The 27,690-nt window shown below is 37.3% G+C and overlaps 1 protein-coding gene across 9 annotated transcripts in view; it reads right to left on the reverse strand.

Moving 5' to 3' along the window:
- Positions 1-3,434: 3,434 nt before the first annotated feature.
- The window catches only part of CCDC85A (coiled-coil domain containing 85A), a 224,788-nt gene continuing 200,532 nt past the window's right edge, over positions 3,435-27,690 (reverse strand). For 3 of the 9 annotated variants that reach the window (XR_015135943.1, XM_086323782.1, XM_086323784.1), the window contains one exon: positions 3,435-3,653. Coding sequence is in view for 6 of the 9 variants with exons in the window: in XM_086323782.1 (XP_086179908.1) it covers positions 3,564-3,653 (90 nt within the window). In the remaining 3 variants the exon portion in view is untranslated. Of the gene's footprint in view, positions 3,654-8,105; positions 8,205-11,696; positions 11,817-14,882; positions 15,018-27,690 lie in introns of all 9 variants that reach the window. The other 6 variants (XR_015135944.1, XM_086323780.1, XR_015135945.1 and 3 more) reach the window with 4 other exon arrangements.

Consider the following 27,690-nt stretch of genomic DNA (forward strand, 5'->3'; position numbering starts at 1 on the left):
TAAATTGTTTTTCAAACATACTCTTCCTTTGTGAGAATCTGACAAATGCCCCTTTTCTGCATTTCCAAAATCACAGCCTGTGATTGGTCATGACAGGGCCTGTGGCAGGCGGAATGCGATGTAAAGGACAGAGCCTGGAAGTACATACGTGCGGCTAGAATCTCTGTGCGGTAGACTGTCCCTTCCCCCAGCCTAATGGTATAAATGGCTCACAGGTCTAGGCTCTAGTATCTTAAAGGACTCACCATTGTTTCTTGTGAACTGTCAAGATCATTGAACTTTGGAACTAGGAAGACTACTAAGAAGCTTAGAGTAACTCAGATGTTGTCTCCATGAGGCATGTCAGGACATTGAGGCTCCATGAGGTTAAGTTGTTCAAACGCACAAAGCTGATAATAGTCACATGCCGAACTCGCTGCCCCAAAGTCAGCCTCACTGAGCCAAAGGCCTTTTATTCAATGCTGCACTTAGTAAAGCATGCTGCTCCAGCTGAACGTGCTGACACTAGCCTGTACTGCATTTAATCCCACCAAAAATCTACTAATCTTACAAAGTTGTACCATATGAAATTGCTGTTTTTATAATCCAGAGATGGTCAAATATTGGTAATCTCATATGGTTCAGTCTGATATATTGTCCTTTAATTGTATAATGAGATGGAAAAATTTTTCTTTCAGAAGTAAATATATGAATTCCTCATAGAAGTATCTCGAGCTTGTTGGGAATTTATCTTGATAAGCCAGCTTGAAGTAGGCAGATCCTTTCCGAGAATGGGTGACAGGATTTCTAACAGAATCAGTTTGTCTTTGAGGTGAAAGAGGATGAGGCAACAGAAAGCTTGCCATAGAGTGAAAACTCTGGAAATGAGAAGTCACGAGGAAAAGTAGCACTTCTTCAAGATCACGAAAATGGGTATTTGAGGGAAACTTATTTAGGTCTCAAGGATAAAGGAAGATCTTACTGGTACCCAAGATACTATGGTTCCATGTATTTCCTGAACAGTCACATCGTGAGTAAGGAACCGAAATATGTTTATTCATGTGATAGTGGTAGACATTCTTTAAAAGTTCATTGAATTAAAGAATAAGATTGTCAGTATGTTGCTGGATGCCACATATGATCTAAATATTCTTTAGTGCATTTAGCATGTGCTAGAAACTTATAAAGCATGAATATAAAAAGCTTAGATTCTGATAGACTGACAGCTTCAAGGCTGGTAAAGGTAACCTACCAAGATATGGAAATTAACCTTTTTTTCCAGGGAAAATGAGATAAATAATCTGGTCACATAAAAGAAGGGTATCACTCAGTTTTACTGATAAAAATGTTGGGCAGTAGCAAGATTCAGACCCTGAGCTGTCCATCTACTATGCCATTTAAAGTAGGGACTAATGCTAAGCGGAAGAAGCCTTGTTCCACAGTGATTTCCAAGAAGTATGTCTGTCCTCTGACTTGCACCTTAAGTCATTCTTTCCTCAAAAATGGAGAAGTCTCTTAGAGACACCAAAGTTTTCCATTTCTTTAATACTTCCCTTCTAGTTTATATCCTTCTGTCTACTAGTATTTTAATAATAAATAATGGAGGTTTAATATTAATCTATATGAATTAAAAGTAAAAGATACCTAATTTTTAAATATTCTTAAGTATCATTCTAAACTTTTTAACTACATTATACTAAAAAAATAGTGAATTAAGGAATCTCTAAATATGAAATCTCTCTTTAAGAGCATATTTAAACATGCCTTTGTTTTATATTTCTATCATTATTGTCATCATACATGAGCAATATGATACTTAGCAACTATGAAAAATCTCAATTTAGGGAAAACATTTTGAAGGAAAAAAACACTGGGATTAAATAATTTATTACCATTGCTAAGATGAACACATATACTTGATACTCAATTTTAACTTTAGAACTTTAAAAAAATAGTTTTAATACAGTATCAAAATTTACACAAGTATTTTGTCAAAAGACCAGTGTGCCTTGTATTAGCTTCTGCAGGCTCTACTGCAGGCACAAAACTTTTTTTAAACGTCTTCAGAGTGTAGGAATACAACAATTTAAGGATGAAAGCTTTTCCAGAAAAGGTGTAAATATAGCAAGCAATTTTCCCTTATAGACTAATAATATTCTCAAAATATATAACGTTTTAAAAGAAAAGCTTAAATGGTAACCCAATTATAATAATTAGAAAGATAATTCTATAGCAAATTAATTCATAAATATTTTCTGAGAATAGGATTGCCTTTTCATCACAATAACATTCAAAAAAGTATAACAATTCCTTCACCAATGACAATTAATACATGTATAATGAGCCCACTTAAAAACAAGAGCAACAGAATATCTGCTATGAATCAAATCTGAGTAATTTAGAAGAAAACTGGGAATCGTTGCATTCCTACTTTTATAATTTTATATTACAATATAAAGTTAGCATTCGGTCACAGGCCTCTTGCACATTCATACAAGAAACTATCATTGCATTTGAATAAACACAAAATACCTATCATAGCATTTCCAATACACACAGTCTATTACTTTATATATATATATATATACCAAAAATAAGGAAAAACTAAAGCTAGCACACCTCCTTTTCAAATCTCAAGCAATCTGAACAAGAGCTTTTAGCTTCAATAATGAAGGACATGCGTCAGTTTCATAAAACGTTAAGATAGCTGCTGTAGGCTAAGAAAGCTTTTTCCATAAATGCAGTGCAATATTTTAAAGTTTACAGAAAGTTTATTAAATATAACAGCATGTCTAGAAACTAAATTGTAGAAATTGACATCTCACAGCTGGAAACACTTAGAAAAATTGTTTGCTTGTTCTTTAATTGAAATTGTTAATATTAACATTAATGAATACACTGAAGATGGAAGTTGATATGTCCCCAAGATGTGTCTTCATGAATAATACATTAAGATGAAAAGAAAAGATGTATTTACTTTGATCAATTTAAGTAAATGGCACTCTGACAATGCACTCAACAAAGTCCTGCTACCCTTCTAGCTGGTAAGGAAAACTGATGTGGTATTTTTAGTACCTCAAAAGTCAAAACAAAATCCAAGAAACCTAACCTTATCTTGCATCCAAATTAATTATGCATCAGGAACTAGTATTTTATTGACTAAAATATAATAGGTGACCAACTCTCCAACTTGGGAAGCTGGAAACCACTTACTATCTTCAACAACATGGTAGAACACTCCCACCATGATATACAATGATTCGATTCTATCAAAACCGCTGAGGCTCTACTGGACTCTTCCAATCATGCAGGTTTCCCCATTACAATCTTAGATCTGAAGAGTCAAAAACATTTTAGTTCTAATGAAAATATTGGAACCAAAATGGTGATTTTCAAAGCTACCTTGTTTGAGATGGACTGTAGTGAACATCAAAGTGAGAGACAAAAAATACAACTTTAGCCATACTAAATTTTATCAAGGGAAAATATGTGCAATGTACAATTGCTCCAGGTCTGTGGAAATCCACTCTTTCCTCTCTTATCTCTCTGGCAGTGGTGATGTCATGTTTGAAAGAGAGTACATCTCACATGGGTCCCTTGTACTGGTTTCCAGACAAATGTTGCCTAATTCCAGGACACGAACCTGCAGCATCTCCAAGTTTCCTCCATACAACCTTAAGAAAAAGAAGAAAAAGAGTAAGCATCTTAATTGTCCTGTTCCACAAAGGGGTGTGTATGTTTTTGTTTTTTTTTTTAAGGGGGGAAATCTATGCGAAGGACAAAGAGGAATATAAGACAAGAGACAAAATATTCACACGAATGAGCTCAAAAATAAAATGAAATGTGATGCAAGTTTCTAAATCATGAGAACTGCTCAAGAGACAGGAGTGCCATGCTTCTTTAGCAATCAGGGTCAAAATTACAAAATGACAGGCCAACTTACATTGGTTATGAGAGTGGTCCTCAACTCTGGCTGTCCACTAGGAATTACTCTTAAACAGGTAGGGTTGTCTATTTTTTTTAAATCTGTCAACATGATTCTAATGTGTAGTTAAGAATACATGAGCAAAATCATCCTTGTTCCTATATTATACATCTAAAATGAGGAATACCAAAATGTTAAATAACTAAGAATAAAAGCTCCTTCACTGTCTGTAGTGGTTTAAAGTCCTGAGCTAGTAGCCTTAGGGTCACTCGTAGACTTCCCTTGTTTCCCTGTGGAATGGGGGCCTTGCTGCTGCTGCTGCTGCTGCTGCTGCTAAGTCGCTTCAGTCTGACTCTGTGCGACCCCATAGACGGCAGCCCACCAGGCTCCCCCATCCCTGGGATTCTCCAGGCAAGAACACTGGAGTGGGTTGCCATTTCCTTCTCCAATGCATGAAAGTGAAAAGTGAAAGTGAAGTCGCTCAGTCGTGTCCGACTCTTAGCAACCCCACGGACTGCAGCCCACCAGGGTCCTCCATCCATGGGACTTTCCAGGCAAGAGTACTAGAGTGGGGTGCCATTGCCTTCTCCGAATGGGGGCTTTAGTTATCATAAATTTTAGCTACCCAATAGTATATCTCAGATTACGACAACAGAAAGCATTCAGATGCAGGGGAAAGATAAGAATAAATTCAAAAGTCACTAAAAAAAATATGTTAAAAATCAGGCTATTTTAAAGGGACAATAGCAAAGGGTGAGATTAACAACAAGTAAAACCACTGAATCCAACAATGATATACCAATATACTACATTAAGAAACCACATAGTAACAGTCATAACTCTTAGTGTTTCACTGTTAGGATTATGATCAGATTGACTACTTCCACAGAAATTTACATTGCTCTAATGAACATAAACCAGCTGGTTCATCAATACTTCTTTGTTTTCTCTTTTAAAAGAGCAGATATTCCAGTGAAGCAGGTTTCTAATCATAGTAACACATAAGCATGTAGGGGTCTGTCTACCTTCATTTTGAAACCTATGGAACAATTCACCTCTGTGTGTTAGCAGACACTACTATGTGGTAGAGATGTCCTGTCATATTTGAAGGGAGCTGTAGTTATGGTCTTTAAATATTTGGGAGGGAATTTCCTAGTAGCTTAGATGGTAAAAAATCCACCTGTAATTCAGGAGACCTGGATTTGATCCCTGGGTCAGGAAGATCCCCTGAAGAAGGAAATGGCTACCTATTGCAATATTTGTGCCTGGGAAATCCCATGGACAGAGAAGCCTGGCTAGCTACAGTCCATGGGGTTGCAAAGAGTCGGACACATCTGAGCATACATAGCAGTGAGTGGTTCAGGCTGTTAGGGAAGTGTCCTTTCTCAATACACTGACTGAAGAGGGACACATTCTGAATCAGGAAGCCAACGGGCACTATGGACTTTCCCTTTCTAGCCCTTAAATGGTATTACATCTACCCAGAATGCTTCGATGTCTTGTTTAGAAGCAAAGGATAGATTCAAATGATCAGGAACAAAAGGCATTAGATGATTACAACTCCAAAGTGTTGTATACAACTCCCTCTCCAAGTATTCAAATGTAGAATGTAATGGGCCTTAACCATGAAATTACATGGTGAAAGGAAACTCAGAGAAGACAGAACTTTGAAATAAGCCAAAGACACTAAGACAGACACAGAGTAGTGACTTGTTAAATAAGTAAGAGAGCTGACCAGTTGGGTATCTGAGATGGTTACTGAGATGCAGGGCCAGTCAAGTATCTCAGCTGCTCTCAGGGAACTGACAAGGGCCAAACAGAAAAACCTAAGATAAAACTATTACTATAAAAAGATAGATAATATACTGTTTCTTAGAGAACAGTATATTTTTGTGGTAGAGCTTGGAAGAGACTAGAAGCACTACATGCTTACTAATCAAAATGATGGTGCTGTGAAGAAAGGTTGTTAACATCTATAAAATGGAAGACTGTATAGATGTTAACCTATTTCCAGAAAGAATACCAGAGAAGGATATAAACCTGAGTCTTTTAACTGATTTCACATTATGAGAAAGCTTTACATTTCTGTAACATTATTGTAAAAGCCCATAATTCCTCTAATAAGTTTCATAATCTTATATACATTATTGCTTAGAAATTTTGAAACTGTCCCACAAACTGTATTTTTGTTTATTCTCCAATATTTGCTATGTGTTCTTGATGTGGATATAACTTACAATGGTGACATAAATATTTTAAATCAACACTTTTTTTTTCTTGTGGCTTTTAAATAGTTTCCAAATATAACAGTGCTAACAATCAGATTTGAACTAATTTACTTTTTTTGTTTCTCAAATTTCAGTGACCAAAGGCAAAAACAGAAAAGATGCTCTAGAGAACTTTCAAAGGTAAAAAGCTCTTGGCTTTCTGAAGGCAACAATAATTACCACTGTGTGTGTCCTTTTGAAGGATTTTTGGAAATACAGGCAAATCAAGATCAATGCAAAACTAATCAAGATCCAATTCATTAGTGGGTCCCTTCTCTACGAAATAAATTTTCTAATATCTAAAAATATTTCATCAAAAAAGAGACAAGAAACAGTCCTGTGTTTATTTAGACAAATTCTGGCATTAAGCACAATAGAGATGGTTTCCTCTGTAAGATACATTGATTTTCATTCTTGAGAAAGAAAATGGAAGTGCCTAGATTCACTACAATTGGGAAAGTGGAAAGAGCTGGTCCTCAGAGAAAATCTGGGTATATGCCTGACTTCCCTATTCACTAGAGGACAATTTGCGGCAAGTAACTTAATTTCAGAATCTTAGTTTCTTCAAGTATAAAATGAGAGTTCCTACCCCAATTGCCCAAGATCTGGTGCGAAACCCAGACTTCTGAATTATGAAGGAGGCTCAATATGACTCTGAGAACCACTGAAGATATGACCTTCTATGGTCCCTTCCAGTTTTACAATTCCTAATGTTTGAACTTTAAAATTTATCTGAGGCAGGTGTTCAAATTGAAAAGCTTAAGAACAGACAAAAAGCTACAGAAGACAAATAGTGATACATTTAGGAAATCATGACATCTAGAACCAATGACCATTTGAAAACAGACAACAGATAATGTAAGAAAGACACCACTACAGGCAAGCAAGAGACTATACGTGCTGGGGCAAGAGCGCTAAATGCCCATGGGACTTATTTAACATTTCCTGGATTCTAGGAATGCCTCAGGGAGGTAGGTAAAGGAGATACCTGGTCCTAATAGCCTAAAGCTGAAGGGTATTTCTAAGCAATTTTGATATCCTAATGAACAAAGGATAAAAGTACAATGAACACCAATTCAAATCAAAGCTTAAAATAACTGACCATGAATTTTTGCTTTTAACAAATGTCTTCCCCATCATATTCTACTTAGTTTTTAAATAAATTCCACAAATTATATTCTTGATTAAATGATATATCCAAAGCATATTACTCAAAAATTAAAATTAAGATTAATCAAATCCAAACCTCAATAACAATTACATAGGCTAAGCATTGTGAAAATAGCATGTCTTCTTTTTTTTTCCCCACTGTATTTCTGTGATTTCATAGGTAGATTTCTGTGTGTTTATCTCTTAAGTTCATATCTATCTCTTACTATTTTGAGATACTGCTGGGCATGACATGAAGCACACCTCATATGAGTGAAGAACTTAGCAAATATTACCTATTGGGTTGGCTAAGAAGTTCACTCCAATTTCTATGGAAAAAACAGAACAAACTTTATGGCCAACCCAATATTAAGATGGTGATTTTTTTTCCCCAAGTATTGCTACAAATAATCTGCAGAAGGTTGTGTTTTCTTTGTTTATCATAGGTTTTTAAACACTGCTCTTTAAGGAAAACTATGAAATGGAAACTGATCTATTTTATCAAAACTAGTAACATTTTAGGAAATGTATTGTTCAGAAACTTTCACAGTTCATTCTGGAACACAGAATTGGCCGATTCTTGCTCACCTGCATATTTTACATGATTATTGTGTTAAAAAATACCACAATAACATTTACTAAAGAAACTCAAGGTTTGGTTTTACTTTTACATAAAAAAATAAAGGCATTTGGCCAGCATTTTAAAAGTAGGTATTCATGAAGCAAAATCTAAGCTATGATGAGGCTTTCAACACAGAATACACAATAAAGCACATTAAACTTACATTGCACATTTCTCTGACTATAGCTTTTTCTGTCTCACTAAGGTCATGTTCATACTCTTTACCCTGTTGACGATCTATAGTTTCCTGAACATCCAAGACCTGGATTTGTTGAAAAAGAAAAGCAAATTTCACATGGAAAAAAAAAAGTTTGTTAGTTATGAATAAAAATCATCAAGGAGCTCCACTTTGTAAAAAGAAAAAAAAAACCTTAGTTTTTTTCCATGTCTGCATATCAGAGTAGGTTAGTATATGGCAAAATCTTTTAAAAGAGTTGATTGTTCTGAAAGCTATCTGGAGTCAATTCTACTTGATTTTCAAATGGCCGTTAAGAGCAATCTACTGCATCACTAATAGTCAATTGAATTCATTCATGTCCAAAATAATTAGATGCATTTAGTTAATTTGGTCATTAAGATAAAGCTGACTGTCAACCATTTGGAGATAGTCAATAAATCTTGCTCCATTGTAAAGACTGGCATGTAATTAATTATATTACTCAACAGTCCAAATGATATGTAGACACGGCCTACAGAAAAAATGACTAAAAAGGATAATAGTGACAGGTGAAACTCGTCAGAACCCATAAGAACTTTTAACATGAACGCTACTGACCTCAGAGTTCTTGCCTGGATGTTTTCCTGATGCCTAGGACAGGACTGTGGAGACAGCTCTTTGACAAAAGCAAAGAGAAGCAATGGCTCCCCAGTTGTGAAAATATGTGAGCAACACTAAGCATTTTTCATTTTTCATCTGAGAATGAGGTGTTTTTAAACAATTTTAGATTCTACCTCTCTAAATTATTCCTAAATGAATTGAGAATAAGATTCTGTTCAAAATGTCTTTAAAAGTTTCATGTCAATACTCTATTTAGTACAAAACAAGACAAAACTTTGGCCTTGAGTGCTGTTTGTTATTTTTCTCTACATCAGCTTCTAAATCAAATCACTGATGTAGTATTAAAAAAATGTTTTTCCTAAAAGCTCCTGTATAATCCAGACTGAACTGTAACACTGCTAAACCCCTTGGTTCTATTGCCACGGTCAACGCTGATGGCCACACCTAAAGGTGTCACCTGAGAATTCACACTTAAAGGCCTGAAGCAGAACCCTATAGAGTCAGTTCACATTCTTTTTATACTTAGAGGAAATTATTGATGATGCCCAATGAATATTCATAGAAAACTTAAAGCACTCCTTGGAACAAGCTCATTTGCCCACAAATTCAATTTATTATGCACCTGAGAGACGTGTACTTCAAATCAGTTAATTTTTGCTAAATGAAGTGAAGCTCCAATTAATAGTTATGAATTTTAAAGCAAGAAAAATGTGGCGTATTTCAAGTGGACTAATTCCTCACGTTGATTTACAACTCTTTCCCCCAAACTATGACCATGGAGTTAAAGTTTAGAAGTTTTTAAAACTTTACGAGAAGATGAGAAACTGAGCCACTGTTTCAACTACTACTTTCAGAACAGAAAAAAATGATATAAATCAGCTCTAGATTGGTAGCCTTTTAAAAACAAAACATGTCAAGAGGCTACATTTTTTTTATATTGAGGTATTCCAAAGATGCGTTTCCCAGAGGCTATGCTTGCACATATTTCTGTCTCAACTCATGGAAGCAAACGCATTCTATATTCAAGAGCCTCCAGTTACTCAATCAAGGTGCTTTAGTTGCTCAGCATTACCCATCAGCCAAGTGAGGACACTTAATGTGTTCTGATTATAACATAATATCTTCCTCTCAAGATAAAATTTTGTATGAATTTGGAGAAAACTGAAGAGCTCTTCCTTGCCCTCTCCTTCCTTTTAGGCCATACTACCACAGCTGCGCTGAGAAACCAGGAAAAGACGGCAGTGTGACCCACTACATTGATCTGATTCCAACTGCACTTGTTGAATAAGGCAATGGGCTGAAACAGGCTTCAGTTTGGAAAGCAGGGCAGTGTGTCATTTCTGGAGCGTGTGTAGATACCAATACTACAGGCTTGAAGCCACTCCTTCATTTTTCCATTTCTAAAGTGCTTTCAGATTGCTAGTGCCTGATTTATGCTCAAGTAACAGCTTGTTTAGCATGCTGTTCATACTAAACAGTATCCAAATGCTGTTGCTAAGAGCAAGCCAGTTGATAAACCAGCAGCTGTCAGACAAAGGGCAGGGAGGGCCCCTCATTCTGGTGTGCCTTCCCACAAATTCCCCTCAGTTGTTCATTTTGTGAGGTTTCCCAATCGAAACAGGAAACACCAAGTTCATTGCCACTGGCCCCCAGCATAGTTCTACCACCTCCCCTTATCAGCAATCTGTAAGTGCTTGGGAGAAGCACACTCATTTCATCTAAGTTACAGCAAAATGTAATGAGGGAGCTAAATCAACTGCTAAAACAATCATCCTCAAGTCAAGTAAATATTTTGAAGTTCTCATCTACTTCTTTGCTTTTCTGCATGCCAAGGACAGTGTGGCCCCCTGCATAAGAGTGCCTCATCAGCCTGTGGATAAATCATTCTGAAACCAAAACAACTTTAGAAAAGTTGTGAAATCCATGTGGCAAAAGCAGGACCGAAGCACTCTACCTACTTTATGGCTCAGAAAGGTTTAGTCAAGGCTGCTGCTGTTGTTGCTAAGTCGCTTCAGTAGTGTCCGACTCTGTGCAACCCCATAAACAGCAGGCCACCAGGCTCCTCTGTCCCTGGGATTCTGCAGGCAAGAATACCGGAGTGGGTTGCCATTTCCTTCTCCAACACATGCATGCATGCTAAGTCGCTTCAGTCATGTCCGACTCTGTACGACATGTTAGGAATTAGAGATAATTTGGAGGACAGTGTTTTATACTTTGGAGCTGATGAAATTTCAAGGAATTGTCTCAGGTTTTAATATGATTTTTATTGCCTGCAGTTTCTTCTTAGGTAAATATTCATATTGCATATTATTAATTTTACTTATTGGAAAGCTCATTACTGGTAAAGAAAAATAAACTATAAATTTAAGCCACATCTTTCTTTATTTCAGAATCTTAATTATAAGCCAAAAATAATATATCTTTATGAATAAGACCAGATGTCTATTTTCTATAGTCTATAAAGAGGCATTAACTAGACTTTGAAGACTTAATTTCTATTTAGTGGTGAACAGAGTAGGCTTTTGTTTATTTGAAAACTTTTTTTTAGTAAGTTGCACAACGTACTTCAGTTGCAAAAAGAAAAATATGGTATCCTTCGTTATTTTGGCTACCTATTAAGTTCCTGTATTTGAAGACGTCCATGCTACAAACATTGCACAGAAAATACCTGTAACAATATTTTACACATACATGCACATCAGACTTCAACTTCAATGCAGATAGATATGAATCACATTACTCAAAACAAAATGATAAAATTAGAGATTCAATTCAACCATAAGTACTCAAACCCACTATTAGTTTATAAAATTAAAATCATTCTTCAAAACTTAATATTAAAAAAAAAAGTATACCATAGGGGTCAAAAAATAAAGTATCTATGGTTAAAACGAGACCGTGAGGATTACCAGACTATAGTGAACAAGCCACAACACAACTGAAGTACTGAAGAAATGGTTGTACACAGTTGGTTACCTTAAGAGAGTGTACCACGGGTTCAGGCTGCTGAGAAGGTGTGGTATGTCCACTGAAGCTAGCTGGAGAGTTGGGTGAACTGTTACTCCCATCAGCCCCAGATGACAACCTAAAAGAACCCTTAGTAGAAAATCAACAACTTTGTTATTAAAACAAAAGTCGTTTATAACTGAAGAGATGTCATTCAATATTCAATTTCACTGCCAAATGAGAATTAGCCTTTTTTTCCCTAGCCTGTCATAAGATGCTATCAACCTGTTAATTGGAATACACTTGCTGCTTGACCAGCAAAAAAAAAGCTAACCAAGAGCCATCTCTATGCATTTCCAGATGTCAGCTCTGATTTACTGAAGAGAGCAATGCCCCCTAAGGAATGCCCATTAAGAACATTTTAAGAATGATTTTTGAAACTTAAAGATACTCAAGAGTAGGGAATTTGTGAGTTACTCCACATTTGAGTTAAAATGCTCACTCAGCATGACAAATGCCATATTCCATATGTCTCAGAAAATGCAGATACATCACATTGGAGAAATGGTGTCCCTTACCTATGGCAGAACATTTCCCAAAGAGATTTAACCATATGCAACATTTTCTTCAAGAATTCTCTTATTTTATGAACTTTTAAAAAATGAAAAAAAAAAAACAGATTGCAAATTATAAATTTGTAGTTTAGTGACTTTTCAACTGAATTGCTGAGAAGTCAGAACCTGGGCATTATTAATTTGACCTGCAAAAGTCACAGTCGCCCATCCAGGAAATGGGAAAAAGTAAAAATGTCACTTTTTCCAGGGCTCCTTAGGAAAAATATTAATGGATCAGAGAAGAAAAAGAACAGCAGTGATCTACCCTCCTAGCAAAAACAATCTAACGGGGATTTTCCTGTTTTTAGGGTCTGAGAGATTTTAATTTCTATCCATCAACAAATCTGCAGATTTTTTCATACCTACTAGATTAATAACTGTTCCCTTTAACTTGACCCTATGAATCTAATCCCCTGAGAAGGAGCCATGGAAGGCGCAGCATGTGTGGATTCTCGGTAGGAAGAAACAACAGTGATCTGGGACATTAACTTTCTAGCATCCACAGGAGCGCTTCTGTGTTGTGCATTTTAGAGATGGGTGGGAGAAGCTGAGCACAGCAACAGTTACAGGTGTGGGTTTTACACAAACCGTGCTAACTGCAGAGAAATTAACTCTTGCTATTGATTTTTACAGAGATTATCATTTATAATGAATTGGGAATATCTTATCCGTTCCCTCGTCACTGTCCTTTCTATCTATATGTCCCTGAAGGCTGTCCTTGCCATCTCACAAGCCAACTGAGGCCATGTTCTTTCCTACGCAATCAGGTCAGGTCCTGCCCCCACCCTCATTAGCCAACAGGGAGAGGAAGCCATGGATTATGACATTTAGGTGACCTTCCAGCTTCTGTTTGCCACTGAAATTAATGATGCAATTAATAGCAGGTGATGACATAGGACATACAATTGTCACAGCCCAACCCGCTCTGGGAAAAAAATATAAGGTTTGTTTTGTTGTAATTTGAATCATATCAATCATAGAATACCTAAAACAAATAATAGAAAGTAATCTATATGAAGTTTAAAGATGATTAATAACAGGCACATGCCCCCCATCCAACCACCAAATTTGGGCATTCTCTTCCTTTGTAGAAATCAAATATTTCCAAAACAAATGAGGAACTAAAGGAAGTTCTTCCCTGAAAAGCTCTGGTTCTCTACTATTCTCTTTCCTTACAGGTACCACCCTTAGGAACTCTTCGGAAAAGGTTTCTGAGGTTATACAGAATTCACATCCACGTCTCATTTGGGCTCCACCACTGCAGTGCTGTTTCCTCTGAATGGTAATTTAACTTGTCAGGCAAGATCCCTCCCCTTCTGGAACAAACACCCTGCAAATTCTTCCTTTTCTGCCCAGCCTGTTTCAAATCCCAGATCTGACAAAATGTGGTAGGCATGTCCAATTCTAGCTTCTTTGCCCTTGGGTACAGGACCTCTATCTTTCAGGGTAATTTGGTTTAAGAGAATTTCTGAAATCAATGATAAGTAGCTTCCCTAAACCACATTCTTGGGCAATTTAGCATTGTTTAGACTTAAGGACAGTCCTGCCTACTCAGAAAGACATACCCTTTTATTAAAGAAGTTTCACCACCATCATCATCACAAAAGCTACAGTGGAAACTACATAGGTGAGGGAAGGAGGAAGAGGTGGTGGCAGGCAACTTATTCAGGGATTCAAGCTCCACTTCAAATCTGCTTTGCAAGCCATGGACTTAGTCATCATTAGAAAGGTAAAGTTTCATATTTCATGTAGTTTTTTGTGTAGCTGCAAGGGTTACTGAATGCAGGTTAAGTTGTACACTAATAGATGCTAAATAGTTTTCTTGATTATAACAGAAACAAGCACCTCATTCTTTCTGTCACATCTCATTTAGTTACTATAAAATAAAACTTTAGATTTCTAGTGCTGATTCGTAGAGTTTTATCTGGGCTTTCTCTAGGCTCTGGGCTCCATCAATACATAGTCTCAGTTGAATAATATGTTTTCACTAAAGTACTTTTTAAAATATGCTACTGGGTAAAATACTAGCACAAAAAATATTTTAAAAGAGTCCCTTGGAGTTTATTTCAATAAGATTTAGCCTGCTTATTTAAATTGTATCTTGGCTGACTCAGGAGACTGGGAATTTAAAAAGAAAAAAATCTTACTGAAATTGGAAATGAGAGTCCCAGCTTTGGGGTTGCTTGTTTTAAAGCCACACATGACCACACACAGTGCACACACCACCACTTGGGTCAGCGGTCAGTTTGAAAGGGCAAGGAATAATTTTCCGAGCTGGTCTTGACACTTCTGGTGGTGTCTAACAGTTCATTTTCATGGTCACTGACAATCCCTTTTCAAAAAAAAGGTGTAGGTACCTTTCTCCTTCTTCAATGTTTGGGGTTATTCAACTTTCAGCCCCAGGTTCAGGGGGAAAAGCACTGAAGGTAACTATTCAGAAGATAAAAGACTCTATTCCCGCCTTCCCTCCCCTGATCTGGACACAATGACTTTCCTTCATGTGTGCAGACTTGTTCTCTCCCCCCAGTATAACTTTTCCTCTAGCAACAGAATCCATCTGGTTACGCACAAGCAAATCAGTAGCTGACTCATCTTCACTCACCGGGAGAGTGGGCAGGCATCGTCCTATTCCTCGGCACCCTTGCCACCACTGCAAGACCCGCCGGGCTCTGGGCCCCCAGCCTTTCTCCATATTTGAGCTGTTTCTAGTTGGAGGTTGCCTTCTATTCTGGGTGGCCTTATATTTGGAACAATATAGTACAATCACTCAGAAAAATGCTGTTTCCCAAGTCTCAAGAAAGCAGATAGAACAAGAAGCTTAATGAAATGAACCACAATGACCACAATGGCAAGCTGTAACATGCACCTCTAACAAGGGAGAACATTTAAAAACTCAGTGAAGTCCTGTATGTAAGAGCTAATATTGATTCTTTTTTTTTAAGTTTTGGGCAGAGGTATAACTAATTCTCAAGCTATCAAAAAGAGATAGATGATAATGCCAAAATTCTACCAAAAAAAAAAAAAAGGAAGCTATTTATACAACTTAATTTTGTTGGTTTTATTTGTGAGAAATAGAGAATTAACATAAGGTCTTCTAAGTATTTAAACCCGTATCTTCAGAACTTAGAAATTATTTAAATGTAGTTGGGAGCACTCAGACCTTATGTTAAGAAACACACGTTGGGTAGATATATTCATATTCATAAAAACTGACACTGCATCAAATTCTCAGCAAAATTTCTATACACTGAAGAGTATATAATGAACTCAGAGATCACTGTTGCAAAAAACTATTTTACATGGGGCATATACATAATTATCAAAATTTCTATTAATCAGTCATTTCCCAAGTTTCTGTACTGGTTGTAACTAGAGCTATCATATAAGTGACACAAAAAGAAAATAAAAAGAGTTTTCATCCCTAAATTTTAGTTTTTTCAATGACCAAACTAATTTTATTAAAATGATCAGAAACAAAATTAACTCATCTGTTCATAATTTCCTTTCCCTGCCAGCTTTCACTAAGACCTTCTAAGAATGCTATGTCCTAAAGAATAAACAATTTTTGAAATATAGAAAACTTGCAAATGTAGTCTAAAAATTCCAGTGTACAAATATTTAAGTTAATTTTAGGAGACTTAAAATGAGAAAATAATTTGTTAGTTCTCATTAATCTGTTATTTGCTTTACGGTGAACAGCACTGGTCTAATTTTTACTTTTCTCAGACTTTTGGAGGCTGAACAATAAAGAAAATATACCATGGTCAGAAGTGAAATCAGAAAGGGAGCAATGTCGACCAGCATTTGGTACTCACAAAATTTTATTCTGAGTCTACAAAATAAGTACAAGTTACCTATTAAGAAAGAAAGTCACACATATTCTTCACATATAGCAGAGAAAATTATATATTTGCAGTTGGACCACAATGAATATCTCCTCAATCAACACTAATTTAAACTTTGCTCTCTCAGTAATCATCTGTCAGTGTCTATTTCCATTATAAAGATTTATCCAACAATTTATAATATGGTGGATGGCTGAAAAGTCACCCCCTATCCCAATCTGCACAGTTTTGTTCCTGGGATGATCATTAGCAATGAATGAAGATTTTTTTTTACAAATGAGCTCTATATTCTAAATTTGGTTCTCTCCAAGACTTAAACATCTCACAGATATCATGTTTTTTTGTATCCAACAACCAAATAAAACATAAAATTTTCTTTCATCTGTATTTAATGTGTAGTGAGATTAAATCCCAATGCCTCTCCACTGTAACAAAACTTATTACAATAACCATGAAATCTAAGGTAATATCTATGACCAGTTAGAGGCCTTGCTGGAAGGAGCAGTCATTTATTTTCATTTCCAGAAAGTTGATACAACATGCAATAGCAACATTTTTCAGTATCTTGTAAAAGGTTCTTTTTAAACATACTCAATACAGATTGTAGAGGATTAATCTCATAAAAGGGGGCAATATATGTATTCTTGCCTCAAGAGCCCCATGAACAGTATGAAAAGGCAAAAAGATAAGACACTGAAAGATGAACTCCCCAGGTCGATTGTGCCCAATAGGCTACTGGAGATCAGTGGAGAAATAACTCCAGAAAGAATGAAGAGATGGAGCCAAAGCAAAACTAACACGCAGTTGTGGATGAAACTGGTGATAGAAACAAAGTCCGATGGTGTAAAGAGCAATATTGCATAGGAACCTGGAATGTCAGGTCCATGAATCAAGGCAAATTGGAAGTGGTCAAACAAGAAACTGCAAGACTGATCATCGACATTTCAGGAATCAGCAAATTAAAATGGACTGGAATGGGTAAATTTAACTCAGCTGACCATTATATCTACTACTGTGGGCAAGAATCCCTTAGAAGAAATGGAGTAGCCATCATAGTCAACAAAAGAGTCCAAAATGCAGTATCTGGATGCAATCTCAAAAATGACAGAATGATCTCTTGTTCGTTTTCAAGGCAAACCACTCAATATCACGATAATCCAAGTCTATGCCCCAACTAGTAATGCTGAAGAAGCTGAAGCTGAACGATTTTATGAAGACCTACAAGACCTTCCAGAACTAACACACAAAAAAGATGTCCTTTTCATTATATAGGGGACTGAAATGCAAAAGTAGGAAATCAATGAATACTTGGAGTAACAGGCAAATTTGGCCTTGGAGTACAGAACGAAACAGGGCAAAGGGCGATAGAGTTTTGCCAAGAGAACACACTGGTCATAGCAAACACCTCTTCCAACACAAGAGAATACTCTACACATGGACATCACCAGATGGTCAATACTGAAATCAGATTGATTACATTCTTTGCAGCCAAAGATGGAGAAGCTCCATATAGTCAGCAAAAACAAAACCAGGAGTGGACTGTGGCTCAGATCATGAACTCCTTATTGCCAAATTCAGACTTAAATTGAAGTAGGGAAAACCGCTAGACCATTCAGGTATGACCTAAATCAAATCCCTGATTATACAGTGGAAATGACAAATAGATTCAAGGGATTACATCTGAAAGATTGCCTGAAGAACTATGGATGGAGGTTCATGACGTTGTACAGGAGACAGGAATCAAGACCATCCCCATGGAAAAGAAATGCAAAAGAAAAATGGCTTTGTGAGGAGGTCTTACAATAGCTGTGAAAAGAAGAGAAGCAAAAAGCAAAGAAGAAAAGGAAAGATATACCCATTTGAATTCAGAGTTCCAAAGAACAGCAAGGAGAGATAAGAAAGCCTTCCTCAGTGATCAGTGCAAAGAAATAGAGGAAAACAACAGAATGGGAAAGACTAGAGATCTCTTCAAGAAAATTAGAGATACCCAAGGGAATATTTCACACAAAAATGGGCACAATAAAGGACAGAAATGGTATGGACCTAACAGAAGCAGAAAATATCAAGAAGAGGTGACAAGAATACACAGAAGAACTATACAAAAAAGATCTTCATGACCCAGATAACCACGATGGTGTGATCACTCACCTAGAGCTAGACATCCTGGAATGTGAAGCCAAGTGGGTCTTAGGAAGCATCACTACAAACAAAGCTAGTGGAGGTGATGGAATTCCAATTGAGCCATTTCAAATCCTGAAAGATGATGCTGTGAAAGTGCTGCACTCAATATACCAGCAAATATGGAAAACTCAGCAGTGGTCACAGGACTGGAAAAGGTCAGTATTAATACCAATCCCAAAGAAAGGAAATGCCAAAGAATGTTCAAACTACCACACAATTGCACTCATCTCATACATTAGTAAAGTAATGCTCAAAATTCTCCAAGACAGGCTTCAACAGTACATGAACCGTGAACTTCCAGATATTCAATCTGGTTTTAGAAAAGGCAGAGGAACCAGAGATAAAATTGCCAACATCCACTGGATTATCAAAAAAGCAACAGAGTTCCAGAAAAACATCTATTTCTGCATTATTGACTATGCCAAAGCCTTTGTGTGGATCACAATAAACTGTAGAAAATTCTGAAAGAGATGGGAATACCAGACCACCTGACCTGTCTCCTGAGAAATTTGTATGCAGTTCAAGAAGCAACAGTTAGTACTGGACTTGGAACAACAGACTGGTTGCAGATTGGGAAAGGAGGAAGTAAAGGCTGTATGTTGTCACCCTGCTTATTTAACTTCTATGCAGAGTACATCATGTGAAATGCTAGGCTGGATGAAGCACAAGCTCGGATCAAGATTGTCGGGAGAAATAGCAATAACCTCAGATATGCAGATGACACCACCCTTATGGCAGAAAGTGAAAAAGAACTAAAGAGCCTCTTGATGAAAGTGAAAGTGGAGAGTGAAAAAGTTGGCTTTAAGCTCAACATTCAGAAAACTAAGATGATGGCATCTGGTCCCATCACTTCATGGCAAATAGATGGGGAAACAGTGGAAACAGAGACAGACTTTATTTTAGGGGGCTCCAGAATCACTGCAGATGGTGATTGCAGTCATTAAATTAAAACATCCTTGCTTCTTGGAAGAAAAGTTATGACTAACTTAGATAGCATATTCGGAGAAGGCAATGGCAACCCACTCCAGTACTCTTGCCTGGAAAATCCCATGGACAGAGGAACCTGGTAGGCTGCAGTCCATGGGATCGCTACGAGTTGGACATGACTGAGCGACTTCACTTTCACTTTTCGCTTTCATGCATTGGAGAAGGAAATGGCAACCCACTCCAATGTTCTTGCCTGGAGAATTCCAGGGATGGGGGAGCCTGGTAGGCTGCCGTCTATGGGGTCGCACAGAGTCGGACATGACTGAAGTGACTTAGCAGCAGCAGCAGACAGCATGTTAAAAAGCACAGACATTACTTTGCCAACAAAGGTCCATCTAGTCAAGGCTATGGTTTCTCCAGTAGTCATGTATGGATATGAGAGTTGGACTATAAAGAAAGCTGAGTGCCAAAGAATTGATGCTTTTGACCTATGGTATTGGAGAAGACTCTTGAGAGTCCCTTGGACTGCAATGAGATTCAGCTAGTCCATCCTAAAGGAAATCAGTCCTGAATATTCATTGGAAGGACTGATGTTGAAGCTGAATCTCCAATACTTTGGCCACCTGATGCAAAGAATTGACTCATTGGAAAAAACCCTGATGCTGGGAAAGATTGAAGGTGGGAGGAGAAGGGGACAACAGAGGATGACATGGTTGGATGGCATCACCGACTCAATGGACATGAGTCTGAATAAACTCTGGGAGTTGGTGATGGACAGGGAGGCCTGGCACACTGCAGTCCATGGGGTCGCAAAGAGTGGACATGACTGAGCAACTGAACTGAACTGAGCTGATATGAGCCAGATTTTCACAAATGAATAAACTACTTTATTATCATTTTAAAGGAAATGGTACTCTTTTAGAATCAGGATTATTGACTTTCTACTCATTTCAGCAACTTTCTTGTTTTAAATCAGGTCATGGAAAAATGTATTCTGGACTGGCCTTCATTTTTGACCTTCAAGTAAAAATAATGAAGGTTTTCTGATAGCTCTACAGTTGTCAATCATGCTATTTTTTTGAAGATAGATTTATAGAATATAAATCATCAGTAATTCTGGTTGGAGTGATTTCTGGCAAATTCAGAACCTGAAGTGGGGACACCCAAATTTTATCCAGGAATTGGGAGAACAATTCCCAACCACCTTAACAAAGTCATTTCCTATTTTCTAAGGAATTCTATTTTGCTTTGTTTTCTGCAGTTTTCCAAAAATTCAAATTCATTTTTTTCCTAAAAAGTAGGCATGAATGACCCTGCTATGGTACTCATCAGCTACTGTTGAGCTACATTATATATAGTTAATCTGAAAATTATTTAGTATTCCATTTATTTAGTATTCTATCTATTTAGTATTTATTTAGTATTTTGCATGTTATTTAACTTTCAGTTCAGTTCAGTTCAGTCGCTCAGTCATGTCCGACTCTTTGCGACCCCATGAATCGCAGCACGCCAGGCCTCCCTGTCCATCACCAACTCCCGGAGTTCACTCAGACTCACGTCCATCGAGTCAGTGATGCCATCCAGCCAGTCATCCTCTGTTGTCCCCTTCTCCTCCTGCCCTCAATCCCTCCCAGCATCAGAGTCTTTTCCAATGAGTCAACTCTTCGCATGAGGTGGCCAAAGTACTGGAGTTTCAGCTTTAGCATCATTCCTTCCAAAGAAATCCCAGGGCTGATCTCCTTCAGAATGGACTGGAGGACTGTCCATTGACTGTCAGCTATGTCATCATAGCTGACATCATAATCAATGGGTGAAAAGCTAAAAGCATTTTCCCTAAGCTGAGCAATAAGACAGGGATGTCCCCTCTTGCCAGTTTTTTTCAACATGGTGCTGGAAGTCCTAGTCATAGCAATCAGACAAGAAAAAGAAATAAAAATACTAATTGGAAAAAAAAAAAGTGTCACTGTTTGCAGATCAGATCAGATCAGATCAGTCGCTCAGTCGTGTCTGACTCTTTGCGACCCCATGAACTGCAGCACGCCAGGCCTCCCTGTCCATCACCAACTCCCGGAGTTCACTGAGACTCACGTCCATCGAGTCAGTGATGCCATCCAGCCATCTCATCCTCTGTCAGATGGCATGATACTAAACAGAGAAAATCCTACACATCACCAAAAAACTATTAAAGCTCACCAGTAAATTAAGTGAAGCTACAGTATACAGGATTTATACACAGAAATCTGTTGCTTGTCTATGCGCTAATAATTAACTATCAGAAAGAGAAAGCAAGAAAACAATCACATTTAAAACTGCATCAAAAAGAATAAACTACTCAGGGGTAAAATTAACCAAGGAGATAAAATACCTGTACTCTGAAAATTATAACATTCTGATGAATGAAATTGAAGATGATACAAATAAATGGAAATATAATCTGTGTTCGTGAATTGGGAAAAAAATAATATCGTTAAAATGTCCATACTATTCAAAGGAATCTGCAGTCCTAATGCAATCCCTATCTAAATATCTATGACATTTTTCACAGAGCTAGAACAAATAACCCTAAAATTTATATGGAACCACAAAAGACTTAATAGCCAAAGAAATCTTGACAAAACAGAACAACACTGGAGCTATCATGTGCCTTGAATTCAGACTATACTACAAAGCCACAGTAATCAAAACAGTATAATGCCGGCACAAAAATAGACACTTAGATCAATGGAACAGAACAGAGGGCCCAGAAGTCAAGACACATACTTATGGTCAATCAATCTATGACAAAGGAGTTAATAACATACAACAGGGAAAAGATAGTCTCTTCAATAAATGGTGCTGGAAAAAACTGAACAGCTACATGTGAAACAGTGAAATTAGAACATTTACTTACACCATATATACAAATACACTCAAAATGTATTAAAACCTAAATGTAAGATCAGATGCCATAACACTAGATGAAAACATGAGCAGAACAGTCTTTGACATGAATCAGCAATGTTTTTTGAATCTGTCTCCTAAGGCAAAGGAAACAAAAACAAATGAGACCTAATTAAACTTAAAAACTTTTGTACAACAAAGGAACCCATTGACAAAATGAAAAGACACATAATGGGAAAAAATATTTGCAATGATATGCCCAATAGGAGTTAATATTCAAAATATTTAAAACTCATATATATATCTAAAGCTCATATATATATATATATATAACTCACATATATATGAGTTTTAAAAGCTCATAAAACTCAGTATCAAAAAAAAAAACTGATTAAGAAATGGACAGAAGACCTAAATAGACATTTCTCCATAGAAGACACACAGTTGGTGAACATGCATATGAAAAGATGCTCAACATCACTAGTTATCAGAGAAACGCAAATCAAAACCACAAAGAGGTCATCCTGCTCACATCTGTTAGAAAGGTTACCATCAAAAAGACCGCAACTAAACACTGGTGAGACTGTGCAGAAAAGGGAACCTTTGTGCACTGTTGCTAGGAATGTAAATTGATGAATCCACTACGGAAAATGGTATGGAGGTTCTTTAAAAAACTAAAAAGAGAACCACCATAGGATCCAGCAATTCCACTCCTGAATATATATCTTAAGAAAACAAAAACATTAATTCAAAAGGATACCCCCCAATGTTCATAGCAGCATTATTTACAATAGCCAGGATACAGAAACAACCTCAGTGCTGACTGATGGATGAATGTATACAAAAGATATGTAACTATGCATGCATGATCCTAGTTCCCCAACCAGGGATTGAACCCACACCCCTTACAATGGAAGCAGGGAGTCCCAACTACTGGGCCATCAGGAAGTCCATACTACCCATTTTTTATGACATGATATCTGTAAATTTGGGATACTTTCTATTATTGTCCTTAAAATAACTGACCTTCAAAATTAAGGAAAAAATATGAAACCATCAAATTTTTAAAAGATCATCTAAACAAAAAGAAAATACTTATGGTCCCAGAATACTTATTACTTATGGTCCTGGAAGAAAATTATTGCAATTCACAATGTGAGATTTAAGAGAACTAGCAAGATAAAGCTTTTGTGATTATCTTCTTGCTATTTTATGGTTATATTTTACTAGTTTTAATAAAATTATATTTAACTGACACTCTAGAAGCTTCCAGTCTTTTGCCTCATAGAAGTACATTTTTAAAAAGTCTTTAACAAGAATAGGACAATATTGTGTTTTTATATTTTATCATAAATACATGCTTCCCACTTTGATATAAATCAGATGTAATGCATTTGTAACAAACATTAGAGCCCAGCCCCCTTACCTATTATAGAAAGCCAACTATGAAAGCCTGAAGATTGATCGGCTAAAGTGGTTTCCTGTTAGTTAAAGATTTTTAATTTTTTATAAATCCTGAAGCTAGGTCAAACTATCAAACTGTGTGCCTCATACCTCATGAGAATGCATACCTAGTTTAAGAGTGAGGATGAATTCTCTTTTTCCTTATTATATGGCAAGAGCAGATGCTTTGGAAAATAATATTTTGCTCAGTTTGATCAGTCTTCATTCTGACATATTGCAATACTGCAACAGCACACCAACAAATGCTCAGATAAGAAGAGATTTCCCGAGAATAAACTTAAAAATGCTAAGAGACCCTCTGCTTTGGTCTAATAGACAATAGTTGACTGTATTCAGAGAAAAGCACTTCTTATTTAAATTAAAGAATCTGTTCAATACTACTTTAAAATATTAAATAATTTCCTAGATAATTCAGATATTCATTTATTCACTTCACATATATTTACTAAGCACCTACCAAAGATAATATTCCATATGATGCCAAGTACATTTCCATTCCAATAAATTTTCGTTGCAAGAAAAGCACAGTAAGTTTGTATTGTTGACTATAGGATCACAATGCTTAGGTTCAGAGTCTTAAGCTGACACTTAGCAGTGGCATGACCTCTCTGTGCCTCAGTTTCCTAGTTTATAAAATGTGGATAGTAATGCTACAATGGAAAGTAAGTCTACAGGTTTGGTTACTTACATGAAAAGAGCTTTACAACAATGCCTGGCCCACAGTAAGTGCTAAGTAATTGCTGTCATTATCACAAATGTTTTAGCTTTGCTTGTCAACACATTTTATAACTTGTTTGTCAATCTACTTTCACATATTTATTATTTAGAGCAGTTTTCAACCTGAGGTGATTTGGCCCCCAGCAGGAGATACTTGGCAAAGAGACCTACAGTTATTTTTAGTTGTCAAAACTGGGCAGTTTCTATGGGAATCTAGTCGGTAGAGGACAAGGATGCTGCTGAATATCTGACAATGCACAGGACAGGGACAGCCCACTACAACAGCATTATCCAGCCCCACAAGTCAATAGTGCTCAGGTTGAGAAATCCTGATGTAGTGAATCTAGGGAATCTCTGCATTTTGTGTGTGAAGACAAGTTGCCCACAAGACTGTGATGGAGCCTGTGATGATTTTAAAAGAAATTCTCTGAGCTTAAGACCTCAAGTGATCTAAGTATAAAGACATCCTTATTTCCAACCCCCCCATAAGCAAATTACTCTTTCTAACAAAAGGAATATTATTAAAAATACCTGATACATCCTACTGTAATAACACTAGCAGAAACAGCACACAGAATGGGCAGGCTCAGGGCAGCAGTCCAGAGGACAAAGAATTGTCAGAGTGGAGAGAGACAGCACTCTGCAGCACCTTGAAAACAGAGACATCCATCCCACAGAGAGTAAAACTGGCAGAGGTGCTCTGTGGACATTATGGGAGAAAATGAATCTTACTTAGCAAAACAAAAGGTAAAGATTCTGCCATTAACATTAAGTAGTCATACCAAGAAAGAATAAAATTGCCCACAAATAGAAATGAGGGCTCTGACACATGAAACAACATCCCAGGGCAGATGAGAACATGCTGTGATAGGCAGAGAGCAATCAGAGAACACTGGACCAGAACACGGACCACTCTCTCTAGATGTAGCGAAGTCTGTTGACATGTTTGTCTCCTCAGTAGGAAGAAGACTCCTGAGGGTGCATCTGAATCATAACAGCTCTCAATTACTAAGCCCCTGCTACGTGTTAGGCCTCTCCTAAGTGCTGTCAATTAAAAGATTATTAAGAGTAGCTCATATGAGCTTCTACTATATGATAATATCCATTAAGACATGAACTGTTGGCCTGGCGCTTGTTCTCAGTAATTTATACTTGGTAGTGACTTTTTTTTTTTCTTTTTGGCTTGGGGCCCTGAAGGTCTTCTGTTCCAGGTACTCATCCTTTAGCTCCTGGGCTACAAGGAGATCCTGTAGATCCTAGGGAGCATCAAGACTGACCCAGGGGCTTGGGGAGGTCAGAATAGAAGCATGTTAATAACTGATGCAGAAGAACTGGTACATACTAGGTGAACATCAGCTTTGGGCCCAAGGACTTTGTCCACTCCAGACCCAGAATTGTGGCCACAACAGTTACATAAAGCTTGTAGCTGTAAAACCCCAAAGATTTTGTGATTTGAGATTTGATGAAGTCACCTAATGAATTTGTTGAGAATTGTTAGCAACTCACTTTGGAGTACTGTGTAAGTCACGGTATAAATGAAATACAATAGGGTTCCAGCTCAACACAGTTATCAAGAAAGTAATCTATTTCCTATTCTAGCTTTCTGCTCTCTGGGTTTGCAGTTCCAGTGATAGTCTTCTGGATCCCATGCTTTTCTTACTCCATACTGGTGTGATCCAGGATGTCACTCTCTTGATTCTGGTTCCTTTATATTTATTCATATTCTTTCTCTTATTCTAGAACAGGTGTTGAAAAAGCTTGCTTCCATCCTGGCTCTGATGAACAAGTCATGATCATGGGGACTCTACTTTCATGGTTTGACAGAGGGTATAATTACCCTGACCACTCACTGCAAAGTGAACTGGTAAGACTCTTGTTCATAGCCCTATCCCATTTGATAGTAATATTTCATGTATCTTGGAGCTCCTTAAGGTCACTGCATTTTGCTTTTATTATCTATATAATCACAATGACCAGCACCCTATCTCCACATAGAAGTTGCTCAATAAACTTAATATATTAACGGATAATAAAAATCAATGTGCAGGACAGTGGTTTTTCCTCTATCATCTCAGAAGTAGTTGTGTAAATGCTTTAATTGTGAGTCTGTGTACTCTGTAATTAGTAGGTACTCAACTATTTATTGAGTCATTAAAGCTAGTGGAGGTGATGGAATTCCAGTTGAGCTATTTCAAATCCTGAAAGATTATGCTGTGAAAGTGCTGCACTCAATATGCCAGCAAATTTGGAAAACTCAGCAGTGGCCACAGGACTGGAAAAGGTCAGTTTTTATTTCAATCCCAAAGAAAGGCAATGCCAAAGAATGCTCAAACTACCGCACAATTGCACTCATCTCATATGCTAGTAAAGTAATGCTCAAAATTCTCCAAGCCAGGCTTCAGCAATACGTGAACCGTGAACTTCCTGATGTTCAAGCTGGTTTTAGAAAAGGCAGAGGAACCAGAGATCAAATTCCCAACATCCGCTGGATCATGGAAAAAGCAAGAGAGTTCCAGAAAAACATCTATTTCTGCTTTATTGACTATGCCAAAGCCTTCAACTGTGTGGATCACAATAAACTGTGGAAAATTCTGAAAGAGATGGGAATACCAGACAACCTGACTTGCCTCTTGAGAAATCTGTATGTAGTCAGGAAGCAACAGTTAGAACTGGACATGGAACAACAGACTGGTTCCAAATAGGAAAAGGAGTATGTCAAGGCTGTATATTATCACCCTGCTTATTTAACTTATATGCAGAGTACATCATGAGAAACACTGGACTGGAAGAAACACAAGCTGGAATCAGGATTGCTGGGAGAAATATAAATAACCTCAGATATGCAGATGACACCACCCTTATGGCAGAAAGTGAAGAGGAACTCAAAAGCCTCTTGATGAAAGTGAAAGAGGAGAGTGAAAAAGTTGGCTTAAAGCTCAACATTCAGAAAACGAGGATCATGGCATCCGGTCCCATCATTCATGGGAAATAGATGGGGAAACAGTGGAAACAGTGTCAGACTTTATTTTTTTGGGCTCCAAAATCACTCCAGATGGTGACTGCAGCCATGAAATTAAAAGATGCTTACTCCTTGGAAGGAAAGTTATGACTAACCTAGATAGCATATTGAAAAGCAGAGACATTACTTTGCCAACAAAGGTCCATCTAGTCAGGGCTATGGTTTTTCCTGTGGTCATGTATGGATGTGAGAGTTGGACTGTGAAGAAGGCTGAGCACCGAAGAATTGATGCTTTTGAACTGTGGTGTTGGAGAAGACTCTTGAGAGTCTCTTGGTCTGCAAGGAGATCCAACCAGTCCATTCTAAAGGAGATCAGTCCTGGGATTTCTTTGGAAGGAATGATGCTAAAGCTGAAACTCCACTACTTTGGCCACCTC

The sequence above is a fragment of the Bos grunniens genome, chromosome 11 (genome assembly GCF_055505025.1).
Source record: "Bos grunniens cultivar Pamir isolate PY7600 chromosome 11, Bosgru_T2T1.0, whole genome shotgun sequence".
In the NCBI taxonomy this organism is placed as follows: domain Eukaryota; kingdom Metazoa; phylum Chordata; class Mammalia; order Artiodactyla; family Bovidae; genus Bos; species Bos grunniens.